The 27,966-nt window shown below is 39.5% G+C and overlaps 1 protein-coding gene across 1 annotated transcript in view; it reads left to right on the top strand.

Annotated features, from left to right (window-relative positions):
* Nucleotides 1–27,966, top strand: part of CCDC81 (coiled-coil domain containing 81) — a 1,631,012-nt gene that overhangs the window by 1,375,722 nt on the left and 227,324 nt on the right. Inside the window, exon 12 of the mRNA XM_044071201.1 lies at nucleotides 22,849–22,927. Within this exon, the coding sequence (XP_043927136.1) occupies nucleotides 22,849–22,927 (79 nt within the window). The remainder of the gene's footprint in view (nucleotides 1–22,848; nucleotides 22,928–27,966) is intronic.

The raw sequence follows: 27,966 nt of genomic DNA on the forward strand, positions 1-27,966 counted from the left end.
TTAACATTATGAGTAGGAATAGACTAATAATAAATGAAGAGTATTACTATAGCTGTGATTCCATGGGTTTAATATATTTGGCCGTGTGTAAATTTTGTAACTCGTTCTATATAGGGAAAACAGAAAGAAAACTTAAAAGAAGAATTTATGAACACCTTAATGATATTAAGAATTGTAAGGAGACTAATGCCCTATATAGACACACAAAGGAATGTTCAGAAGCCAGATTTGTTTTCACAGTAATTGAACATACAGAAAAAGACATAAGAGGTGGGCTTTGGGAGGAAAAGATAGAATATAGGGAGCTCTGGTGGCAGATCACACTGGAGGCCTATAACCCACCTGGTCTGAATGAATACACAAGCATATTACCTATTTTAAAGTTAAGGGCAGCTAAATTGTAAGGGGTTTTTTGTAAGGATTTTTTGTAATAAATTATTATAGGATGGAAGCATAACATTCCCACATAAGATTTTAATAAACATTTTTAAACTATTTGTAGGTTTAGGCACATTCAAGCTATACTCATAATAGTAATGTATTTATTTATTCATGTTTTTATAGTAATTCAGGATTTTAATATAAGGAAACAGTATTTTCAATATATTTATCATTATTTATTGCAATATTGATAAATGGCCACTAGAGGGCATATTTGCACAAGAAATGGCTTACTAGTTTAGTTTTAAATAACAGAACAGTGTATGTTTTTAATGGTTTAACTTGTTTATTGTTTTGTCATCATTTTTTTATTTTTCAAATGGAGTTTACAAAATTAACAAAGACTATTTTAGCAATATAAGGTTTTATTAAAATGGATGTAAGAAATGATGCAATAATAAATAAAAAATGTTTTAGAAGTTAGGATTTTTAAAATGGCATGAAATTGGAGGGAAAATATGTTAATTGGTTAATTAATAGGTGTATAAATGGTTGATGAATTTTCCAACAGATGACATCTGATGAAGTTTTGTGGATTAAACGAACACGCATTTGGAGAAATAGCGTTAATGCTTGTATTCCTGTTGGTGGATGTGGTCTATATTTACGTTATCATCGTGGTGGAATAAATACCTTGGTTTTAAATTTTTTAAACCTTGTGGCTTGGTCTCCAGTCTACTATATAAGTGCATCTCTCACAGGTTGTAGTGTTGGGTGGTAGTAGGAGAGGGTTGTCTGTATACATGAGGCAATTACTGCATTGCCCCAAGATGCCCAGATTAATCAGATAGACAGGATAAAACACCGGGAGCTGACCCTTAGACATGCCTGGATAGGTGCTTATTTATTAAGTACTAAAAAGTGTTTTCCTCTAGACAAGTGAGGAAAGTTGAGTGCTGTAGTAATTTGTAGCTTATTTAGTGCTTACAACAAGTTCTGAACATGTGCTGAGCTCAAAGAAACAGATTTGAGTGCTAAAACTAAAATCTGGTTAGTTCTAAGGGAAAATTTGAAGAGCAGACTTTATGGCACCAGGAATAGTTTAACCCTAGCTAAGCGGCGATGAATAAAGTGTATTTTTTTTAATATAACAGTAGCAAATGAGCAAACTGATTTAAACAAACTAACCAATAAAAAGCTAAAAACTGAGCCCCGTTCCAGCAGTCTTCGATCAGACAAGTTATGACTGCACACTCCTGCCACTAGGGTGCAGGGGAACCTTCTCCAGAAAAGATGGCCTGGAGTAGTGCTCAGGTTATACAAACAAAGCTAGATTCAGCATGCCTGAATCTAGTCTATCCTACAGCAAACAAGGAGCATCAATTTCAGAAAGAAACAGTTCAAATAAGCAGGCACAATAATCCTTTAGCCAGAAATATAATACTCTGAATATAATATTCTGTATGGTTATTGTTATTTTCCTTAAATATCTTCATCCAAAATCCCAGTCTCTCGTTGTTTCTTGAGATTTCCCTGTTTCATATCATCCCTTACCACTTTGAATTATATTTTTCTGTGTATGCTATGTTTATTTGCCAAAACAGAATCCTTTTTAATTCATACTCCTAAGTACCTCATTTTATCATGTTCCCTTAAATATGGGTATTGATGAACCAATTTGTGTGTAGGTACATAGTTTACAGCAATTGCCTTTGTTTTATCTTCATTCATTTTGTATCACAAAAAGACTTGAAACTGTCTCAGAATGGTCCACAACACTGAAATGTCCTTTTCTGCTTTTATCAGCTATAAAATAATATCATCTGCAAATAAAGCCAATTTTTCTTGACTACTGTATCAATTATATCCTTGAATTTCTGAATTCCTTATTTTCTATGAAGGTGGTTCTAAATATAACACAAATAACAAAGATAAAAGAGAATACCCCTGCCTGGTTACCCTGCTCAAACAGAACTAATCAGAGAGGACCCACACACACACACACTTCAATTTTCAACTCAAATCCCTCATATATCTGACTAATCAACATTATCATTTTATCAGGGAATGCAAATGCTTCCATTGCCCTACTCATAAAATCCAAGCTTACATTTTCAAAAGCTTTCTCTGTATCAAGACCAGCCAACAACAGGGGTGTTTTCTTACTTTCTGCTTCCCTCTAGGTCATCATTGTTCTTTTAATGTTGTCAAATGTTGCCTCCCCTTCACAAAACCACATTGATCTATATCTATCACTTTTGGCATCACATTTGCCATTCTTTTAGCCATTAGAGACATAAACACTTTATAATCATGGTATAGAAATGGGCATATATGAAGCTAGATCTGATGGGTCTTTACTATCTTTAGGTATTACAACCACCATTGCTTTCTTCCAGCATATTGATGCTTCTCATCCTTTTAAAATACTGTTAAGCAAAACATTCTAGACCGTTACCATTTTTTTCCCTCCTAGCTTCCAAACTTCCACAGGAATACCATCTATTCCTGGGGACTTTCCTGTCATAGCCGGCCTTAGGCATAGGCCAACTAGGCGGCCGCCTAGGGCACCGCTGTAGCAGGGGCGCTTTTCCAGCATTTATTTGGTGTAGGTAGACCAGGATGGGGGCACCTGGGTGGTGTGGGGGGGGGGGGTGCTGTGGAGCCCTTTTGCCTAGGGCACCAGCTGACCTAAGGCCGCTGCTGTTTCCTGTATATTGGTTATATATCGTCATTTTATCTCACTTTCTCCTATCCTAACTATTAGTAATTGAGCCTTATCTATCTGTAACCTCAGCATATTTAATTCTTCTATAAACATTTCCATTTGTATTTTTCCTTGACTGCCACATTTCTCTGCTTTATACAGAATTTCATAAAATTTCTGAAATATTCATAATACCTGTATAGGATCTCTGGTTATTTTCCTTGTTATAGGCTCCATAAGCTTGTCAACAACCATTTCTACTTTCTTTTGCTTGAGTCATTGTGCTAAAAGTTTTTGTGCTCTGGTGTTATTATCATAAACAGCAATCTTTATAAACTCATGCATATTATCGAGGTAGTCGCTTATTTTGTCTTTAGCACTCTGCAGTTGTGTCTCTTCTTTTTCTATGAGATTCATCCTATTCTGCAATACTTTAACCTTGGTCAGTCCCTCTAAATAGTTCTTGTTACTTAGCCATATCTCCTTTTCTTTTATTTCCACCCTATTTTTAAACTCCACTTTAATTTTATCCCATTCCATATCTATTTTTTCAGAAGAAATTTCTATCTCCTCGAATAACTCCCAAATAATTTCCACTACCCATTCCTTAAATTCCTCTCTTTTTGACAGATAGGTGGGAAAATGCCACAATCTCATTTTTATTTAATTACCTGCATTTTTATTTTAGTTACTATTGGTACATGATCTGAAATAGTTATTGGATGCATATCAAAATGTTCAATTAAATGCACATGTTCCCATGCAATGTAATTTCTTTCCAGCCTAGCCCAGTTTTTGTACCTTGGGGAATAATATGTAAATTCTCTCCAAACTCCACCAACTGAATTCACATCTTCCATACCAAATATTTTCATAAATGTCTTTAACAATGTACTCTCTTTTGTTATATTTTCCCTTCTAGTACCCCTAGATACATCTTCACTTTTGCAAATCAAATTCCAGATGCACCTAAGTAATATTTCCTGCTAAAAGCTGATTATTTCTCCTAGAATTTGCTAAAGCTCCATTGTAGCAGTTTTAGGTGGAATATAAATACATGCCAGCGTAATCCGCCTCCCTTGCCAGAAGCCCCTTATTCTTACAAACCTACCATTATCATTTTTTTACTATTGGAGCTCTTCTCATAATTAATATAAGTACTCTCCTTTTTTCTTAGTTCCAATATCCCACTGTATAACCATCCTGAAATCCTTTCTTTATCAAATTCACATGCTCAGTTCTTTACAAATATCTTTTTTGCACTCTGTTTTTTTAATATAGCTCACTATTCTTTCTTTTTTGTATGTTTGTGAGACTAGTCACATTTAAAGATATTGAAAGTGCTACTGTGATAAGTTATTATTCTCACCTGTTATGTGTAAGTTTTTTAAATGTCTAGTTTCAGCTTTTGTGTTGTGTTACATGTACATTAATGTTTTGCAGGTTTATAATTGTTTCTTGACATATCCATTTGAACCTATGTCACATCTTACAAAACTTTTTGTTTTAATGAAAACTCTCAAAAAAAAAAAAAAACAACTCCAGAACATCCCCAAAACCTATTAAGTTAATACTAACTCACTAAACTATGTACATCTTCAAATGTTTACGTTTAATCCTCCTAACAGGAACAGTTATCCCGGACTAATATCCACACTCGAAGACTTAAATTAATGTATAGTGAAGGTTATCTATGTCAGGACGCATGATACAGCCTGTTCTTCTACTTTCACTAAGTTCCGTCTGTTTTAATCTTATCTTTATTCCTCTCCCAAATGAAGAAAACAATGTGAATACTTTCTGAAAATATTATCTCCTAGCCATTGAAAGAAAGAAGTATTTTATTTTTATTATCCCCTTATCAGATTGTATCCTTAGAGACATGAGAACCAGATACACAGTTGTGTTCCACTACATATATTGCACTAAAACATTTATGTGCTAGAGGGAAACACTGTTCATTATTATCTTCAGTGTTATTTGTTTCCCCTTAAAACTTAGCATTATATCAAGAGAAGGGGCTTAGACTTGTCATTCCCTTATGCAAAAATAAGAAAAGGCATATCAGTTTTACTTATACTGTGCTCTTTTGTTCAGGCTTTTTTCTCTTTTTACATTGCATGGTGTACACTTCTTAAAACTGAACAAGAAGAAAGAAGGAAAAAATAGGGGCACCTGTTTACTTTAGTATCCATATTACACACAAAATTAATTGAAATACTTTACTTTATAGCATGCAGTATATGCCATATGTTATAAAAATAGTGTTAAGAACGACATTTTGTTTTACTTACAGTTAACTCTTTCTTTCCTCTTCCCCTCTCCTAAATTTTCTTCCAAACATTAAGGACATGAAGTAAGATATATGCTTTGGAGTCCCCTACAAATTTAACAAAGTCAAGAAAATCAAACATTTCCAGGTTTTCTTGTTCTGTCATACTTCACAGTTGTAATTAATGCTTTGTAAGCCCACATTTATTCATCAGTTTTCAAGCTGCTGGTATTCTTCCTGTTGATCTCCATCTCCCAAATCCACTTGATGTTTCACTTTTAACATGCTCCTTATTCTTCTTGTCAACTCCTGTGCTTTTTTCTGCCTCTTTTAAGTATTTCTTTTGCAACATTGGAAAATGCTTCACTGGCATAATATCTCTATGTGTTTTATTATTAGAAGTGTAAGAAGCAGAATCAACATGGTATCTCAATGGGTTTTATTATTAGAAGTATAAGAAACAGAATCCTCTTCTCTGTTTGATAGCTCACTTTTTGTTGGACAAACGTTTCTATTTCCTCCTTAGTATGTTCTGCATCAAAGTATGATTTGACCCTCCAGAAAAAAAAATTCTGAAAATAGCTGGATACAACATCTTAAATCTCACATGTGCTTCTAACATTCCCTGATTGCTGGAATAAATGCATCCCTCTTCTGCCTGGTGTACAATGAATAATTATTTTCCACAAATACTCTACTGTCTCCCACATTTAGTACTTCCACAGTTTTGTTAGAATCACCTCTTTCTGCTGGTAGGATTGCATCTTTACTATTAAAGGTCTGAGTTGCTTTCTCAGGGCCAGCTTTGGAGAATACGCACAATGTGCCCTTTTAATTAGCAATGCCTGCTGTGGAATAGCAGTCCAGTTACTTATTTGTGCTTTTATAAAATTAATACAGTCTGTCCCTTCCATTTTCTCTGGTGTAACAGAATATCTCTTTTTGATCAGTCTCATACTAAGCCAGCCTTTTCTTCATGTCAGTCTCTGATTTTTGCAATTTTATCAGCTCATCTGAATATCTCCTTAAAGCTTCTTCTATTTTTCCGCCTTTTGATATTTGAGTTGATACACTCTTTCAGTGTTTCATTTATTTTAATCAGCTTTGAGAACATTTGACTTGTATATTTGTTTAGATTACTAGAAACCATGTCTTTCACCAAAGCTGGTGCTTGAACTGCTTTTTGGTGAACAGCTGCAGGATTCTTCCCAGTCAGTGTTTTCTCCTCACCTTCTTTGATTTTCTTTCAGGTTCTTCAGGTTCTCTGAATTTCCTTTTTGCTGGCATCCAGGCAGTATAATTACTAGCCAGTTACTGAAATTTCCCCAAAAAGTGAAATTCAATGGTTCTCTTTTCTGAGTTTCTGTTTTCACACTGGGAGAATTGAAATTAAGGTGTTACTCAGTGTGCAACCATTTTGGAAGTCCTCCTTTTTTCTCTTGTTATACCGTAAAGTCTATATGTCATACAACTAAAAACATTATTGTTTTCTTTAAAATATTTAACACATACAACATTCTCTGAAAAGTCACCCCTCATTTAAAATACTCCTGACTACACTCTACAGGAAACTACTTTACGGTGTATGACATGCAGTTTATATCATGCAATGTTTTGTACAAATACTAATAAGAGCAAAATTTGTTTTACTTACAGTTAATTTTCCCTTTTTTAGTATTCTTCTAAACATTAATAACATAAAGTGGGGTATACGCTTTACAGTCAACTCACAAGTTTAACAGAGTCAAAAAAAGTCCAGTCTCTTTTTCAGTCACTTTCTGTTGTAAAGCCATATTTCACAAATGTGATTGATGCTTTGTAGTCTCCCATTTATTTGCTAATTTCAGTGTTGCTGGTGTTCTTTCTCTGTCTCCCAGCATAAGACTCTGGCTCAATTCAAATGTAGTCCTGATTCTTCTAGACTAGTTTCTCAGGCATTTTTCTTTGGAACATTGGGAAGGTTTTACTTGCAAGGTCTCTCTATGAACTTCACTATCAGAAGAACGAGAAGTAGAGTCACCTCCTGCTTGCTGGCTCACTTTTTGTTGGATAAATTTTTTTTTATTTCCTCCTTAGCCTGTTCTTTATCAAAAAATGTCTTTGATCCTCTAGGAAGAAATAATCTGGAGGATACAGCAGTTTGAATCTCACACCTGCCTCTCAACATTCCCTGATTGCTGGGATAGATTTGCTTCTCTTCTGCCTGGTATGCAGTGAATAATCATTTTCTACAAACATTCTGCTGTCTACGGTTTTTAATATTTTGCCCTTTTGACACACTTTGGACAGGATCAACTCTTCCTGCTGGTATGATTACATTATTACAGGTCTTGGTTGCTTTTCATGGCCAGGTTTTGAGCATACACACAATGAGTCCTTTCAATTAACAACTCCTATTGTGGAATAACAGTCCAGCTGCTTATTTGTGCTTTCATAAAATGAATAGTTTGTTCCTTCTAGCTTCCCTTGTACAGAAGAAAATTTCAGGTTTTCTCTGTGAGTTCTGTTTTTTATCTCTATTTTGTGAAACAGGTCTTCTCGAGACGCCTCATACTCAGACAGCTTTTTCTTCATTTCAGTCACTGATTTTTGCAGTTTCATCATTTCATCTGTACAGCTAGTTAAAGCTTCATCTATTTTTTTCCAGCCTTTTGTTATTTGAGTCAATATATTCCTTCAGTGTTTCATTTATTTTAATCATCTCTGTGTAGATGTGGGTTTACTTTTAATCTAATTGAGCCAAGGCTGAAGCCTCAACTACTTTTTGCTGAACAGCTGCAGAATCCTTCCCAGCCAGTGTTTTCTCTTTACATATTCTGGTTGATTTTCTTTCAGGTTTTCCATTTTTCTTTTTTTCTGGCATCCAGGCAGTGTACTTATTAGCCAGTAACAGAATTTTACCCAAAAAACAGTTTCAGTGGTACTTCATTTTCCTCAGTTTCTGTTTTCACACTTGTAGAATTGAAGTTAAGCTGCTGATCGGTGTGCAGCCATATTGGAAATCCAAAAAGGAAGTTTTGAGCATAGTCTGGCATACCTCATATTTTAACCAGCAGTTGTGCAGGATACTTTTACCATCATTCCTGAGGATCAGCCATTCTTATCTGTTCGTAATCTACAGACTTATATTCCTGTTATTGATGGTGCAAGGATGAAATATAGACCCTTGTCCGGGGGGGGGTACAAATACAGCACAGCGTTGAAGAGCGGAAATTATGCTAATGCATACAGACTGAACCTGTTACCAATACCCATGAAGGATCAAATAGCCAATGAAAACATTCCAACAGTCATTTCTTTGCATATGTTCACACTTTCTCATCTGAAACACGCAGTTTAATTGCTGCAGTGGTCCAGAAAGAAACCCAAAAAGATCCCATCCAATACCAAATTTACTGGACAAAAGAACAAGGTTAGAGCACTAAGCAGAAGACACAGCTTAAACTATTCTACCATCAATGAAATAAAATCACAGTTGACCATGTCTGCCTTGTGTGGGGACTAAAGGTAGTAGTTCTAGTAGTTTCACTCCACATGAGGTTCTGAGTGTTAAACAAACTGCATATGGCTTATTTGGGCATAGTCAATATGAAGCCACTGATTCATATCTTTGTGTGATGACTATGACTACATCAGGAAATTGAATAGTTTTCACACAGTGTGGTGTATTAATATGTTTAAAGTCTACACAAGAAAGCAGTTATTCACCTTGTGAATGGTATGCATTGCTCTAGCTGAGGATTAATGTAGACTTTACAGGACTTTTAATGAACACTACCTTTATGGCAGCAGAGGATATCTTTTTCAAGTGATCAGAGATGTTTCCACTGATGCCTTCCACCATCCTACACATTGTTCAATTACTGAGGGAACTTTTGGCAAGAAATGGATTATTCCTAATAATTGTTCAGCAGTAGGGTAACACAAATTTTGGCTAACAGTTTTTAGCTTTTTTTTTGCAGAAAAAAATGAAATAAGCCACATTACTTCAGTATTAGTGGAGTATTTTATAAAAAAAGCTTGAAGAATATTTTATAGGCCACTGCCACAGAGAGGGTGCACCTAAATCAAAAGCTTTCAAATGTCATATTTGCATATCAGAATATCAGGCAACCACCAGTTAACCATTTATCAGCTATGTTGCTCCTGGGATACACACTGCAGTCTAAGCTGAATATTCCTGACCCAGTATCAGAAGACGTGAGCAAAACCAGCAGCTGAAGCAAGTGGGTTGTTTATTCAAAAGACAACACAACAAGTTACAATGGGGGTGGGTAGTTCTAACTGGAGACTTTTTGGGATGAATGCAAGTGTTCACCTTAGAAAATTAAGGAAAGACTGGATTTCTATCATACTCCATAGTTATTGTTGTGGACCACATTTGGATAAGCCTTTTGTATCATTTGAGTGTCATCCAGTGTTCAGGTTAATGAAACAATAGCTCAAATTCACGGCACCCATGCTGCGGTTCCAGAGCTGCTAACTGCTGAGATAGTCCTCTAACATTAAAATCCCCTGATGCATAACCCATCCTGCCCGAGGGCTACACTACTTCAGGAGGAAAAAGCTATCCCAATTAGATACAGAGGATGCTTCTCAAAAGTGGTCTTCTAAGGTAAAAAATAATGCTGTATTTATTAGTTGGCAGGGTAGTATGTTGGCATCTGTTCTTTTGGTTGATTAAGGTCCTGTTAATTTGCTTTGGGCTGACTGGCTATGGGCTTCTTTTCCAATTATATCTGTATTTACTTAAGCAGTCAGCTAAATGAACACTGTGCTGTGCCTTTTCCTGACTCCACAGTGTTACTGGTGTTCCAAATTTGAAAAAAAAAAAACAATATGTTATTATTATGACATATCGTGTGGCATCTGTGCATTGCAGGAGATAAACCAACACATGCAGTTATATTCTAAGAGACTCTATTTCTTCTTATCAAAAGCATGCACAGTTAATATTATAGAAAGTGAAGAATATGCAGTTCAGTAGGACATATTTGTGGGACTCTGACCTTTTGAAAATTTTTGCACACTAATGGTGGCATTTCAAGCTATTCTGAATTTAGAGAAATATTTAGTCTTCCTAAATATGTACTATTGCTGTAATCATGCTATTCAAAATTATGCAGATAATGTGCACTATAGGGTGTACAGTGATGTAAAGGTTGGCAATGCTACCTCACAGCAAATGGCTCACAACTTTGGTTCTTTATAGCCAGTTGCGTCTACGTAGAGTATATTATGTCCTCCCTTGTATCTCTGTATTTACTGAAGTGTATTATTTGCTTAAACATTCCAAAGGTATGCAGGCAGGGGACTGCAAAAGATGAGCTTAGTATTAGGTGTGTGTGTGGGTGTATGGGTGTGTGTGTGTGTGTGTGTGTGTGTGTGTGTGTGTGTGTGTGTGTGTGTGTGTGTGTGTGTGTGTGTGTGTGTGTGTGTGTGTCTTGCAGTGAATTAAAATCCAAGATTTATTCTTTCCATGTATACATTGCTCACCTTGATATGTTTCTGCTCCCCACAACCTCAAATTGGATGAAACATATGGGTTCGGTTCTGATATCGGAACCAACTCAGCCATTACTACAGCTCACGCTGACCAAAAACTCTCCAGCTTCACCTCTACCCATAATCTCTCTCTCTCTCTTATTTACCTCAGATCTCATTTGCCACTTTTTCTGGACAGATGCATTCACCAGAACTCTCGAGCTTAGTTCAGTTTTTGGATCGTTTACTTCATATTTTTTCAAATGTCTTCCTTTTCCTGTGGTTATTTCCTTATTTTAACCCTTTTGCTGTTTCTCTACCTTTCAGTTAGTGACTGATGTCCCTTTTATGTACACTCCAGTGTATTCTTCGCTATCATTGTTGATAGTCCTGTTCCATACACTTCGGTGTACTCTTTAACTATCATTATTCATAATTTCTCCCCCCACCTTATAAACAACAAAAAAAACCCTGCTTTTTTGCCTAGTTATTCTTGTTTGAGAGTGTTTTTCTGTCTCCCTTTCCTGTGAATGTGATGTTCATAGCTTCGTAGGTAGGTACTAGGCTATAGGCCCTAGGGCCTATATAAGCTTAGCCAAAAAGGTACCCTGGCTTTCGCCACCCAAGAAAATTATTTTCCTGTGCCCCTGTCAAGCAGAGCCACAGAAGTGATCCCCGGGGTGAATTTCCTATTTCCCATCCAATCATCAAGATTTTTCTTGAAGAGTGCTAATGAGGAGCTCTGTTTGACATAGATAGGTAGTCTGTTCCAGAGTATGGGAAGTCTCTGGGACAGGAATGTATCCCTCCAGCATGTTCTGTTTATTGTGGTGACAAGGTTTAGTTCCCTAGAGCGTGTAGCTCGGAGGGATTGGTATTTCTTTAAGTGGAGCATGTCCAACAGCTCTGGGTTTGACATATCTTTGTATGTTAGGCAGAGATCACCTCTGAGTAGGCGATATGCGATGGAGTAAAGCTGGAGTTTTTCAGACAGTCTGCGTAGAGCATCTGTATGAGGCCAGTAATCCCCTATGTGAGGTATTTCTGCGGCCTTTCCAGTTGTTGTAGATGTTTTGTGAGGTACATACCAAAAGGGGCGTTGTACTCTATAATGGGTCTAATGAGTGATGAGCAGAGGGGAGCAATGACCTCTTTTTTCTGGATGAGAAACCTTTTGTGATGAGGTGTGCTATGTAGAAGGATTTCCTGACCACTGTGGCAATGTGATTATCAAAGGAGAGACAACTGTCCACCTGTGTCCCAAGGTTTTGTTTCACATTTTCAGTGTTAAGTAGACTACCGCCTATGTGGTAGTTCATGGGTACAGAGTTTTTACTAAAGGGGATGACAATGCACTTTTTGGCATTGAGCTTGAGGCCATGGCTTTGACACTGGGTATCTGTCTCTGTGAGGCCCTTTTGTAGGATGTCCACATCATTAGGAGTTTCGATTAGGGCTTCTGCTTTGCAGTCATCTGTGAACATAGTTAGCCAAAGACCTTCTGTGTTAGCCTGTACTTCAGAGAAGTAGATACCAAACAGGAGAGGACCCAGGACTGAACCCTGTGGTACTCCACTTATCACTGGTCTGAAGTCTGATTTGAAGTCTGCTACTTTCACAGTGTGTGTTCTGTCAGTAAGCCAGTTGGCAACCCATCTTGTGACATAGGGATTTATACTTAGTTTAGTGAGTTTATCTATAATTCCAGAGTGGGGGATGGTGTCGAACACCTTGGCGAGATCCACATAGGCTGTGTGAACCACCTTACCCTCATCTGTGGCTTTGGTGACTGCTTCAAAGAAGTCTATCAGGTTTAGGAGACATGATCTGCCTTTTACAAACCCCAACTGTGTGGGGTCCAGAGTTTGGAGATCTCCAATGTCTTTGTTTATGAGTTCCAAGATGATACATTCCATGGCCTTGCAGATTAGGCTTGTCAGGCAAATGGGGCAGTAGTTCCCAGGGTTTGTCATGGCTCCCCCTTTGTGGAGTGGGATAACCGTCACGGTGCACCATTCAATGGGCACAAAGCCTGAGGTGAGGTTATGACTGAACATAGTACTTAGGTGGGGTGCCAGTTCATTCTGTAGTTTGTGTAGAAGGCAGCCCGGGATGTTGTCAGGTCCCATGGATGCTGTGTTCATGGCTTTGGAGAGTGAGGTTTTTACCTGCACAGCCATGATTACAGGAACTTTGCATTCTTCCGGTATAGAGTTGAGCCCTTTAGGGGGTGAGAGGGGGGTGCAGTTAGCACTGAACCTATCTGCCAGGATGTTGGCAATATCAGTTGGTTCTATATATTTAGTGCCATTGTACTGTAACTCAGAGCAGATCTGAGTGTTGCCATTGAAATTCTTGACATAGCTATAGAATGCTTTGTGGTTGTCTTTAGAATCAGTGGTAATTTTGTTTTCATAACTAGCTTTGGAGGATTTTGTGAGGGATCTCAGCTTTTTACGGAGGCTGACCAGGGTTCCTCCAATCATGGGATTTTACTCTTTTTTTGCAACAGTTTCTTTCTTCTGTTGTAGAGTTTGTTTATGGCAGAAGACCACCAGATTGGCTTCCTTTTTTTGGAGGATAGCATCTTGGTTCTGCTAGGGATAGCATGATCCATGCACTCTTGTAAGTGCTTATAAAGTGCATTTGTGTAGGATTCAGCAGTCGTACCTCTATTGTCCATCTACATGGGTGTCATGAAGTTTGCCACTTCTGTCTTAAAAAGCATGAAGTTGGCTTTGGAGAAATTTTTACGGTTGTTTCCCTAATGAGCAGTGGGGTTGGGATGTGGATATCTAGGGTGATTAGCTTGTGGTTGGATCTGACCAACAAGGAATTGACCTCTGGTGTAGACCATCAGTCACCCATGTTGGTGATGTCCAGGTCTAAGATATTGCTGGCCTTGGTGGGGGTGTGGATAAATTGATCCAAGGCATTGGAATTTATAAATTCTAGAAAATGTTGAGCAAAAGAGTTGGTACATGAGTAGTTTTTCCAGTTAATGGTGCGGTAGTTGAAATCACCCATTATTAGGGTGTTGTGTTGTACCCTAATATTTTCCAGTGTATCAAGAAAACAGTGGGAATCCTGGGGCATGGTGGGGGGTCTGTAGCAAGCTACAATCTGGATTGTGGTCTTGCCCAGAGTTAGTTGAACTTGGATAATCTTGGATACATTATGCTGAGCAACTAGCTTGGAAGTGTGCCAATGCCTTTAGTGTTTCAGTCCGGGTTAGGTGGCCGAAAGGTGTGGTATGAATTATAGCCTGGTAATGCAGGGGTGCTCTCTGGAGCTTTGAACCAGGTCTCTGTCACTGCACAGATGTTGATGTTCTCTATTTTAAGGAGTGCCTCAAGTGAGTTCATTTTGAGGTTTAGACTTCTAGCATTGAGTAGCATTACCCTCAGATTCTGCTTGCTTGTACCTGTTATGGTGGTGAATTTGTCATTTGAACCTTGCCTAAAAAAGGCACTACAAAGGTGGCAAGAGCCTTTGCCAGTATCCAGAATCCCAAGGGCGACAGGTGCAGGCCATCTCTGGCAAAGCATCATGGTCTGTCGATCATGTCATCCCAGGAAGACAGATACTGGATTCTCGTAGAATGACACCAGAAGCTTAGCCAGTTGTTGAAGTCAGTCATTTTGTCCTCGTACTGTGGTATAATTCTGGGTGATGGCAGGATGCTACTCAGGACTAGGGTCATACCTGCCTGGGCTACAAGATCAGAGAGCTCCTCCATGTCTCTTTTCATGTAGTCCATTGAGGTACATGTCAGGTCATTCACACCAACATGGACAATGACAGAGTCATATTTGTACTTGTTGTGGAGTGACCTGAGTGTGTGTGTGTTATGTGGCGGTTTCTGGCACCCAGCAGGCAGCTGACAGTAACTTTCTCTTTGCTTAGCCTGGTGAGTGGAACATCAGTGTGCCTGACTATGACATCACCTATGACTAGAGTGTTGGGTACGTTATGCCTTATGGGCTGTACTTGAGTGGCACACTGAGTTTGTGTGCTATGTGTCATTTGGGTTGTGTTGGGGGGTGGAGGTTGCTTGCATTTCTGCTTTGGAGGTTTCAGTTGTTTGGGCAGATTTTTACTGAGAGCCTCCATGAATGTAGGTGTGTGTTTTGTGCTTCTATGTGTGTCTTTTGGTGGTGTAGGTTTTGAGGGACTATGTGATGAGTGTGGTGTGGTGCAAGTGTTTACCATCTCCTCTTGACTGTCTAGTCCAGTCTTCGGTGAAGGGAGCTTTGCTTCCAGTTTGGCTATATAAGTGCATCTCTCACAGGTTGTAGTGTTGGGTGGTAGGAGGAGAGGGTTATCTGTGTAGATGAGGCAATTGTTGCATTGCCCCAAGATGTCCAGATTCATCAGGTAGACAGGAGAAAACACTGAGAGCTGACCTTTAGACATGCCTGGATAGGTGCTTATTTATTAAGTACTAAAAACTGTTTTCCTCTAGACAAGTGAGGAAAGTTGAGTGATGTAGTAATTCCTAGCTTATTTGGTGCTTACAACGAGTTCTGAACAAGTGCTGAGCTCAAAGAAATAGATTTGAGTGCTAAAACTAAAAAGCTGGCTAGTTGCAAGGAAAATTTTGAAGAGCAGACTTTATGGTGCCACGAATAGTTTATTCCTAGTTAAGCGAGGGGTGGCTCAGGAGCTTACAAAAAATCCTGGATACAGCAAATGTGTATCTGGACTAGACTTGTTACAGGAAAGGGGGGAAACAAGCTTAGATTTTTTTTTCAGTAAAGTGGAAATGGAGAAAGTTGGAACAGAAGTTAATTCAAGGTTAAGAATCTGAGTGGGTTGGCCTTCACAAATGCTCTCTATTAGATTGAATGAACTAATGACACTATACTGGGAGTGCCACAGATCAAATATACAGTATGGGTGGGCAACTGCAAAGCCACCAAGTATAAGAACACCACAACAATAGGGAAAGGGGTGGGAAACTATTACAGCTACTAGCTGTAGACACTAAATGAAAGTTTTAAACAGATCAAGGAGCAAGCAGACTCTAGAGAATGCTTTTAACTGCAAACAGACTAGACTAGAACACAAAAACCTCAAAAAATCAAAAATGCACAGAAAAGCATGGATAGAGCACTCACAAACAGAAAATACAGCTCTCAGTATGAAAAAGTAGTTTACAGTTAAGTAATTCAGTAAACATGCAGTTAGAGTAATGAAACAGTATCTAGCAATGAAAAATACAGTTAAAACAGTATAAAACAGTACATAAATGCAGTGAAACAGTAAAAAAAACTTTATAACAGTGTAAAATGTAGTAGATTAGTAGTAGATTAACTGTATAGCACAATTATAAGCATTACAGAAGTGCAATTCAATGAAATAAGTGTAATAAATAACTTATCCTGCTCTTGGAATCTTAAGGAATTTCTGCTTAGTTTCAGTAATTAATTACCCTCCACAGCCTGATAAATACAAGCACAACCTCTTCCAGACACAGGGTTTATATACCAATAAGGATGGAGGAGATAGAAGATCAAATTACTCAGTCCTATTAGCCCCTGCTTTTACCCAATCACTAGAACTAACAGGAAACCCTGTTACTCTCAATAAAAATTAAGACAGACTATTAGCAGAAAATGGCTGCCAGAAACACAGGAAACTCAACAAACAAAACTACCATGCCTAAACAACAGTAGGCCTCTATCAAGATTATGCCACCTGAGCAGAACACAGGAACCTCACTTCAAATGCATAGAAAGAGCACTCAAAAAGAGAAAATAAAAGTCTCAGTATGAAAAAGCAGTTTACAAGTTAGTAATTAAATAAAAATGCAATTATAGTAATGCACACTATTACAGCTACTAGCTGTATCCACTAAATGATCTTTTAAACAGATCAAGGAGCAAGCAGACTCTAGAGAATGCTTTTAACTGTAAACAGACTAGACTAGAACACAGAAACCTCAAAAAATAAAAAAATGCACAGAAAAGCACATATAGAGCACTCCAGCCACATTTTTGTTATGGCTGAGAAAACTAAGACCTCTTCTGGCATCTAAAAATGCCAGAAGTGCAGCCATAAAACCCCTCTATCAGATTTACATCTGTTATGTGTTTATTGTTTGGGTCCTGTACCATTTACAGGAATATTGCAGTATTTGCCATGCCTTTAGCCACAGGGCTCTTGTTGAGAGAAAAAAAAAAACAAGTTAATATTGAAAGGTTTGATTCCTTCAACCTTTGGAGAGGCCATATCTGCTCAAGACAAGAATAAAATGGATATTTCTTCCCCTTCTTCATCGTCCATTTTGGAGAAGGACAAAAAGAGGAGTTTGTTGGTACCAGTGTCTATGTCAACACTGACATCTAAGAAGCATAAATCCTTGGCTCATAAAAGTTCCTCGGAACTGAGGGACTCCAGCTCTAAGACTTCGGTACCAGGAAAATCACCGGCACTGACCACCATTCCTGTGTCAAAACCCAGGACACTGAAGGCTTTGGCACAAGAAATGTTGCCTTCTGATTTTTCATCAGTGCTGACTAAATCACCACAGACTATGGATATAGTGCAAAAAAAAGTTTTACCCAGAGCTAGTTACTTCCCGTCTATTGACCCCTTTGTGGGTTAGTTACCTGAAGTTGTTCTTCAAAGGCCTAAATTACCCTCTCTAATGTCAGTCCGTTCCACCAAAAGCCTTACAGAACTTGATGTGGAGAGACTGGTGAATACAATTTTGTGGGTGAGAGGTTTTACAAGATTCCCTTTGGCTCCAGCTCCTATGGGCTCAAGAGCTGAACCTTCATTCATCCCTTTAACCACTCCTCCTCTGAGGCATCAGAGTTTACAGCTCCAAGTCATCTGGTGCCAATTGTATTGGTTCCAGAGATCTCTCTCACTTTGGAACTGGTGATTGCCCTGAGTTCTTCGGTTCTTTTAGATATGGAGACCTCCTGGGTCTGTAGATGTCCTGTCGGCTCTGAGGGGCAGGAGTCAACTGACAGTTTTTTTTCAGAGCCATCCCTGCGTCTTGGAGCATTGGTATGGTTCAGTTCGGCTCCAGCCTCTGTTTCGGAGCTATTTCTTCAGAGCGGGGAGTGACCACAGTTCCAAGGCAGTCTGTCTCAGTTCCAGGTTCCCTTCACCTTTTGGGGAGCAGCCTTCGAGGCAATGAGGAGGGCCTTGTCTCTTTCAGTGATTCAGTCAGCTCCTTCCTCCTTGGAGCAAATACTTTCCTCACACCCAGTTCTTCGATCTGTCTTTTCACTGGGGCAGTGAGTACCAAAACCTCAGGAATCTCAGATACAGACTCTGTCATCCTCTGATACCTCTTCAGACTATCCCACTGAGGAGGATCCTCAGAAGAAGAAATGCAAGAGGAAGCACTTAGATTCCACACAGAAATCGGTCATTGAAGACACTAATTTTGATTAAGGGGAGGGATCCCCAAGGTCAACCCCTGATGATGTCTCCTTTGGAAAAATCCTACAAATGTTGAAACAGAAGGGTGACTGGAAGTCCCAAAACCCTTCCTTAGAGGAATCAGTTTACCTGCAGGCCTTTGGTAATCACCAGTCTACCTCTTGGCTGACTCTGCCCACTGATGAACTCATTCAGTTGATTTCTCAGTGGGACTGGAAGGCTTCAGATACCAGTGGTCATGGTGGCTGCCACGAAAAAAGAATGCGCTGAGGAGAGTTCATCTATCCATCCACCCAACAGAGAGTCTTGGGCGATGGATAAATTTGGGAAGCAGATTTACTCCTCATCAACCTTCACTTTAAGGTCTTTGAATTTTCTGGCACATTTTACCAGACTTCAAAGGGATCTGATCAAGGGAGTCTATATTTCATCACTAAAATGCAATTCCAGTGAACACCTATACATCACCACCTAATCAGTGAAGTGATTTGCTGAATTTAATAAGGGCAAGGAAATACTTGCCCACAGCACAATGTACCAATATTTACGTGGAATCAAACCCACCTAACTGGGGGGCTTTGCCCCCCACACCCCCCTAACTATATATACCAACTCTGAGATTACACTACAGTGGCGAAAAGGGCAAAGTTATGTTGTTGGCCAACTACTTCTTTGCTGTTATTGAATTCAGTGAATCGCTTCTCTGATTAGGTGTTGATGTGTAGGTGTTCACCATAATTGCATTTCAGCGATGTAATATAGACCCAATCAAGGAGTTGTCAGATACCCTGATGGGAGCTGTTACTGAGGGAGTCCAAGAAAAGGTTGCTTCCCAGTTGTCCATCCTGGAAACTGTGTCAGACTCATCCATGAGGCTTATTGTGCATGCATCTGAAGGGACCACCAGAGTAGCAGGTTCAGGCATAGCCATAAGGAGAAATGCCTGGATGCACCTATGTGACTTTGCGGAACCATTTAAATCTTCATTCATCAAGGCATCTTTTGATGGATCATCTCTGTTTGGCCTAAAAGTTAGAGAGACATTATCAAGGTGTGAGAAGGATGGTAAGACCCTTTCTGCTGTGGGCATATGTCCCCCCCCCCCCAAAGATCCTTTTCCAGGAATCAGAGGAGCGATGGAAAGATGTGGTTCAAAAAATACCACCAGACGAGAGAGGATCCAGAATTTCCTCAAGATTCATTTTAGTGCCAAAAAAGACAGAGGACTGGAGACCAATTCTGAATCTCAGTGTGTTGAACAAATCAGTTCAACAAATGAAATTCCGGATGGTCATGGTACAGTCCATCTTTAGGCAAGGACAACTGGATGTGCTCAATAGATCTTTAGGATGCATATTGCCACATAAAAATAGACAAGCACTCCAGAAAGTTCCTCCACTTCCAGCTGGGAGCCAGTCATTACCAATTCAGGGCACTGCCCTTTGGTCTCATCACAGCCCCCAGGGTGTTCACCAAATAGTAGTAGCAGCTCACTTGAGACTGCAAGGATTCCAGGTATTTCTGTATTTGAATGACTGGCTTATTACCACGCCGACCAGGCATTTATTGATAGAGACAAGGGATTATGTTCTCAACACCTCTGCATACCTAGAATTAACTATAAATCACAAAAAAATCTCAACTGTCTCCAACTCAAGAGTTTAGAGTTTATAGGGGTAGTATTGAATATGACAACTGTAGCATCCTTTCCCCCAGTGAGACTTTGAAAAATCTTAGCCCAGGTTCAAAAAATAATTCACAGAAAGTAGGCACCTGCTCACCTAATTTTACAGACCATAGGTTCTATGGCAGCGGCAATAATTCTAGTTCCCCTAGCCAGATATCACATGAGAATTTGACAATGGCTGCTGGTATCTCACTGGTCTATGCTATACCAACCCATGTTGGAGCAGATTCTGATCACCAATCATTGCAGAAAAGATCTAGCATGGTGGATTCACTCCAAAGAAATTCTCCTGAGCTGCCTCTTCATCCCTCCAGAACCCAGTATCATAGCGACCATGGACACTTCACAGATGGGGTGGGGGAGTTTCTGGACAAGGCTGTCCAAGGCACTTGGTCCCCCTTAGAGGCCAACTTCCATATCGATGTTCTGGAACTAATAGCTGTACTTTTAGCATTGCAGGCCTTTCAAACAGCTCTTCCCATGGGAGGAATTGCAATTCAAACAGACAATATGCCAGTAGTTTGGTACATCAACAAACAAGGAGGAACCAAATCTTATCTTGTTCATTGAAAAGCACTCAGAGTGTGGCAGTGGGCGATCTCTTCCAACCACTTCCTGAATGCACATTCCAGGGAGTTCCAATGTGATAGCAGACAAAATGAGCAGATTTATTTTCCAGCCTCACTAGTGATCACAAATTCCCAAAGAGATAGAAAAGATTTTCCATCAATGGGGCCAGCCTTGCTGTGACCTGTTTACCTCTCCTATAAACAACAAATGCAGCAACTACTTTGTCTTAATTCCCCCTCTGGGGAAGTCACCAAGAGACACTTTTCTCCACACTTCACCCCCTGGACTACTGTATGCCTTTCCCCCGATACCGCTAATTCCAAAATTCTTACAGAAAGCACTCAGGTTGAAGAGCAAAGTAATCCTCATTGCTCCATTTTGGCCTCAACAGATCTGGTTCCCCTTTCTTTGGCCTTATCTAATTCAACAATCTTGTACTCCGGACCCAGCTCCAAAGCTTCTGTCCCATCCAGATGGACAAGTTCACCCAGACATTCTGAACCTCAGGCTGACAGCATGGTTCCTCCAGTTCCACTAGTTGACAAGTTCTTAACATTTCTTCCGCAGTACACCAAATTCTCCTAGCTTCTCACAAGCCATCCACCCAGAAACTATATACTAATAAATGGATGATATTTACCATCTGGGATTGTGAAAGGGATATTGACCCCTTTTCTGCTTCTATTGATAATATTTTAGATTTCTTAGCCCCTCTTTTCAATGCAGGAGCTTCCCCTTCTGCCATCAGAATACAACTAGCGTCAATTTCAAATTTCTGTAATGGTTTGGAAGTACGTTCCTTCTCTCTCAGCACTTTTGTTGAAACCTCCCTTCAAAGATCCTACTTCACCTTGGGACTTAAACCTAGTGTTGCAAACCATTGTACATTCTCCCTTTGAACCATCTGCAGACTGTGATCTAAAGTACTTGTCATTATTTTTGGTGGCAATAACCTCAGCTAGAAGAATTTCAGAAATTCAGGCCTTATTATGTAAACCACCTTATCTAATTTTTCACAAAGACACAGTTTCCTTACGAACAAATCCCACCTTTCTACCTAAAGTAGTGTTAGAGTCTAATATCAATCAGACTGTTAATTAGCCAGTATTCTTCCCAAACTTTTCGAACAGAGGTGAATACTGTTTACATTTGCTAGATGTTCACAGACAATTACACTTTTATCTTCATAGGACCAAGGACAGGAAAAAATCTGAGCAACTATTTGCCTACTTTTCAAGTGCTAGCTTTGGTAAACCAGTCAGGAAGGTAACCTTAGCCAGATGTCTCAAGGATTCCATTTCCTTTATTTATGACAAAGAGAAAATTGCCTTGCCTAGACCTGTGAAGGCATATTCTACAAGATCCATTGCCCCTTCAACAGTTTTCTAATCTAGAGCTTCAATGGGTGATGAATGTGCAGCAGCTACTTGGGATTCTCCCCATACATTTATTGATCATTACAAATTGGATTTGGTCTCTAGGGGAAGAGCATCCTTTGGATGTCTTTGTCCTTCCATGAGTCCTCCCAAGGTCTAAGGTAGCTGGGAACTCAGCCCCATATGTCAAGGATAAAATGAGAATTGATAACATCAGATAAAGTAGTTATGTACTTATCATAACGTTTCATCTGCGTTGTCCATTTTCATTTATCCTTGACTCCCTTCCCTCCATGTCCCAGCCTTTGAAGACTCTTTGTTGGAATGGATAATCCACTTGGGTCTTATGGTAATCTTTAAGGCATAGCAGATATAGCTTCTGTTGAGATTTCTTTATCTGTCACTCTATATCTAATCTGAAAACTCGATCTGAGGTAAATGGGAGAGAGAGGGATTATGGGTAGAGGTAAAGCTTGAGAGTTTTTGGTCTGCATGAGCTGTAGTAACTCTGAGTTTGTTCTGATATCTGAACTGAACCCATATGTCAATGATAAATGAAAATGGACAACACAGATGCAACATTCTGGTAAGTTCATAACTTCTTTTAATATTGATGGATGACCAGATAGATGGATGAATGAATAGCTGGATGAATGGATGGGCAGATGAATGCAAAATATGCCTTGATTATTCTGCTGTTACATATGAATGTGACAGAAAAAAGAATGAAATAATTCTGATTTAAAAAACACAGAATCAGCAAAATAAACATTCATCGTAAAGTCCAGAATAAGTAAAAAGATTCAGTGGGCCTTCTGTTATTGCTATGGCATTGGCAGCTGTTTGGTAACATGAGTAGAATAATTCTGATGCCATTAATAGTGATGGTTATGAGAGATTATATTTGTGGGAAATGTAACACTCTTGTTTGGTTGAAACAACATTAACAATTATATTATATTTTCTTTAGTATAGCATTCCAGCGGGAGCGTTATCAAAGGGAAAAGGCTGGACAAATGCAAACATATAAAAATGCTTTGGATGCTCAGGTAAACATTGCACTGTTTTATACTACAGAGAAATTTAATAGAGTGATCTTATTCAGAATATGTATTTATTTAGAGAGAAGTAGTATATAATACAACATCAATGATTGCAGTACTGTTAATCCATTTGGAAGCACTCATAGTATTCCAGAATGTAAATAGTGCCTGCCAGCTCATTTTAATATTTGCATCTGCTTCCCATGCCTGTGAAAGACGGAACTGAAAAGAAAATACATATATGGTTACATATGCTTATATATTATGATTCAATGTCTTTTTCAAACAATTCAGCAACTGGGTCATTGGATCTGACCAGATCCAACTCCTGTGCTTTTTCAAGAGTTTGGATCCAGGTCTCTGACTCATCCTGTTCCCACAATTCCCTCAGGTCCCCTGATTACCCTAGATTTCATTTGCCACTTGAGCAGTCAAGATGTGTGATTTAAGGACTCAGCATTGGTGCTTAGATAAGTGGTTATTTTCATTATATTTCAATAAGTTTTTTTTTCTTGGCAGTTATATATTTCTAACTATCCCTTCATATTTTTGGTATGTGATATATCCCCACTACCCTCCCAGTCTGCATCTGAGTCAACATTAGCTGACTCAATCACTTTCAGCCCTCAGACATTTGAGTCCTCCCCCCAGGCAGACAGATTCTGGTTGCTACACTTAAAGTCGGTGAAACACTCCACACTAAACTGTAATTCTGGCCCTGCCAGTCTCTAAAGAAACATTTACCTCTCTGTTTCCCTTCTTCTATGTGATATATCCCCACTACCCTCCCAGTCTGTCTCTGACTCAACAATACCTGACTCACTTTCTCACAGCCCTCAGACAAGGTAATTTCTTAGGGCATCTAACTGGTAAAATTAAAAAGGGTTCTCACTCTTTTTTAAAGAAAAAAAAAGCATTAGTAACAAAAGAATGAATAACATTATAGATGTGACTTCAGAGCAACTGATAGTGTATTTTTGAATTGCACATACCTTGATTGGCTCATCCTGCTCCGGTCGCCCTACAGGCTCACTCCGCTTCCCAACCCTGCCTCAAATTCCCACACACCCCTGCATACTCTGAATTTATAGGTAACCTCCTTTACAAAGACCCTCCCTTCATCCTGCCATTATCCAATAATTACATTCCTCAGCACCATCTACACACACCCTTCCACTTCCCACCACTCCAGCCCACCTACCCATTCAATATCTACACCCATATCTCCTACTCACCCAACACACACCCTCACCAAATATAAATACCTCTTTTACCTCCGCAACCTCACTCCCACTATGTCTTATTACCCCCAGTCTCATCTCCACTAAATCCTCCTGGGATTAATCTCTCTAGTCACCTGTCTTTCTATAGCCACCATCAGCACCTCTTATTTCCTCACAGTTACTCACTGTATCCACCCCAAATACCCTACCATACCCCACAACATTACTATCACTCAAGCATATATCCCACCATATGCACTCAACCCCTCATATATCATGCCCCTCCCATGTACCACTTCTATCTATCTAAAATGCAACCAATTCTACAATTTCACTACCTAATCATCGAATACCTAAAAACTATCACCTGTATAACTACCCAGCTACTACTAGGAGGAGACATTCACCCCAACTCCAGGCCAGCAACTCCTGCTAATAAGCCATGCACCCATCACTATCCAACTAAGCACAAACCCACCGAATTACTGATAAGAAATATGAATACCCGCAGTATCATGAATAAAATAGAAGATCTTCATGCTGCCATTTCCTTATATAACCCTGATATTATTCTCTTCACAGAGATGTGGCTTAAACCACATATTAAAGATAATTCCATCACTCCACCTGGGTATAACATTCTCAGGGCAGACCAGCTACATAAAAGAGGTGGAGGCTTAGCTCTATTTCACAGAACCAACCTACAACTCTAACTCCTCCAAAAGGATTCCCCCAACTTCAACAATGCAGAGACTCTATTTGCAAAACTCTCCCTTAACCAATGTAAGCACCTAAACCTACTGGGTATCTATATAGCCCTGGGTGACAACCTAACCACCCTAGAATCCATACTTCATTGGGCCTCATACTCCCTCCCTCAAGAAACTATCATACTAGGTGACGTAAGCATTGACTCAAACTCCATCCACGCTTCGACCCCACCCACCACATTAACTATATAACTTCACCCAACTTATAGATACACCCGCATCCACTGGTAAGGCCACAAAAAGAAAATCTATCCTTGATTGGATCCTCACAAATCAAATACTGTCCATCAATGTGGCACCCTACCAAACTCTCTGAGTGACCACAGCCCCACTTTTATCCTCAGGCACAAACTTAAAATAATTAACTCTCCGTCCCTTCTATAAACCTGCTCTAACAAAAATGTTCCTAGAGACCACTTCATAAGAGCCTTGCAACATTGCAACTGGTCTCCCCATCAAAGCCCTTTCATTAGACAAAGCAGTTGATTACTTCAACTCCACATTCCTAAATACAATCAACCAACTAGCCCCCTTAAAAACAATCAGGATATGTAGCAACCCCATCTCTTGGCTCCAGAAAACCACAAAAGCCCTACTTAGAGCCAGGGATAAAGCCTGGGAAACCTGGCGCCACAACAGTTCACCCACAGCTAGGCGAACCTTTCACAAACTCCAGAACAAAGCAAAAAAGCAGGTTAAGCTCGATAAACAAAATTACAATGTCACTCAACAAAACAAATACAGTACCAAACTGCAAAAATTCTGGAAAACAATAAATAACATCCTACAGCCCGGAAGAACCACCACTCCCGCCCCTAACATAACAGGCACAGACCTGGACATAGCCTCCAGCTTTAATAACTATTTCACCCCCTCAGTACTCAAATTTTTAAACCACATCACTTCGTCCAACACTCCACAACCACCTCAGGCCCAAATCAATGCCATACCTTTCACACTTAAGTCTGTTCCTATCTCTACTATCCAAAACCTTCTCCTAGCCAAACTCAAACCAACCACCCTTGCAGCCAATAACCTTCCTGCCGAATACCTTCAAATTGCATCCACAGCTATAGCCTATCCCATTTCACTTCTAATAAATAGATCCATCACCGAACACACCGTTCCATCCCTGTGGAAAACCTCATACATCATACCACTCCACAAAGGTGGCCCCTCCCTTGACCTTTCCAACTATCGACCAATTGCAGTTTTCTTACCCCTCTCTAAGATCCTAGAAAGATGTATTCATCACCAGTTCCTCTCCTATCTCCTCAGCAACAACCTTCTTTCCTCAACCCAACATGGATTTCGCCCATCCCGTAGCACCACCACTGCCCTACACAAATTCACCAACACTATAAACTCCCACAGGAATTTAGGAAATTAGTCTCAGCTACCTTCCTAGATTTATCCAAGGCATTTGACACAGTCTCATATAATAAACTACTGTCTTGTCTCTCTGACCTCAACCTTAACAATACCACCCTAGTCTGGTTTAAAAGCTAAGTAGATAATCGGTAAAAATCCGTCAAATGGCATAACTCTCTATCCCTCCCATTCCCAGCCTCCTTAGGCATGCTGCAAGGATCAGTCCTAGGACCCCTTCATTTTAATATCTTCACGAACCACTGACGACACAACTGTCATATGTTCTGCACCCATCATCCAACTTCTCCAACAAAAAGCCCAAGAAGCCTTCTCTGAAATAGAGAACTGGCTTAACAACTCACAACTCATACTAAATCCCAAGAAAACACAACTAATGCTATTCCACACTACTAAAATGAGCAGCCTTACCTTCTCTATACTCTCCATCAACAAAACCCAAATCACCCCTGTCACTGAGGCTAAACTCCAAGGATTTACCATTAACCAGCAACTCAAATTCACAAAGCACATATCGACAACCATCACTAAAGTCCACAAAAAGCTAGGTTCCCTCTATCACTGTAAAAGTTATCTAAAAACCAAATCTCGAATTGCAATAGCCAGGACCCACCTCCTATCTACTCTACTTTATGCATCCCCAGTTCTAACTAATCTTTACAAAACTAACCTTAATAAACTTTCCATCTGTTACAGCAAAATTGCTAGATTTGCTATCAATGCCAAATAACAATCCCACCACTGCTTTTCCCTACAAGCCTTGAACTGTGTTGAGTTTCCAGACCTATTAAGGTACCATCAGCTCAGCTTAGCTCATCTAATTCTGTACTGTCCCGAGAAAATCCCTGACCTGACTGGCATGTTGAATGTCTACAATTCAAATAGACAACTTTGGTCCTCCAATAAAGTCTTAATGGAAACCATCACATGCAAAAACAGTTCCAGGGAATCACTGTTTGTCCATGAAATAGCAAAAATATGGAACAGCCTTCCCCCTGACCTCAGACTACAAAACTCCACACCCTCCTTCAAAAGCCTACTTAAAACATACCTCTTCACCAACCATCTATGCGACTGTAATTGACCCCCTGAAGCCTCATCCTCTCACTATTCCTACACCCCATCTGTCCTGGACAAAACAAACAACACGCTTTAACTGTACTTATGTGTGAGCAATAACCTATATATGAGTGTATGTACATGTGTGTGTAATATGTATGTATGTATGTATATATATATATATATATATATATATATATATATATATATATGGTTCCCATTCAGAAGCCTGAAACATCATAAGCCTGAAAATCAAAATCCTGAAACCAAAAGCCTGAAAATTCAGAATCCTGAAAACTCAAAATCCTGAAAGCCCAAAATCCTGAAAGACCAAAATCCTGAAACTCAAAATCCTGAAAACACAAATAATGCTAATATGTCACTATAAAGACACTAATATCTACCAACTGACCCTGACCCTAACCCTAACCCTAAGGTCCGTCACTATCGCACACTCACCTGACCCGCCCCCTAACCCTAACTCACTTAAACCGCCCCTAACCCCAATATTTGTCACTATTGCATACATGCCTAACCTGCGCCCCAACCCTAACTCACTTAAACCGCCCCTAACCCTAAAATAAAACCAACCGCACACTTACCT

This window comes from Protopterus annectens, chromosome 5.part0 (genome assembly GCF_019279795.1).
Source record: "Protopterus annectens isolate FY-2018-M chromosome 5.part0, PAN1.0, whole genome shotgun sequence".
NCBI lineage: Eukaryota > Metazoa > Chordata > Ceratodontiformes > Protopteridae > Protopterus > Protopterus annectens.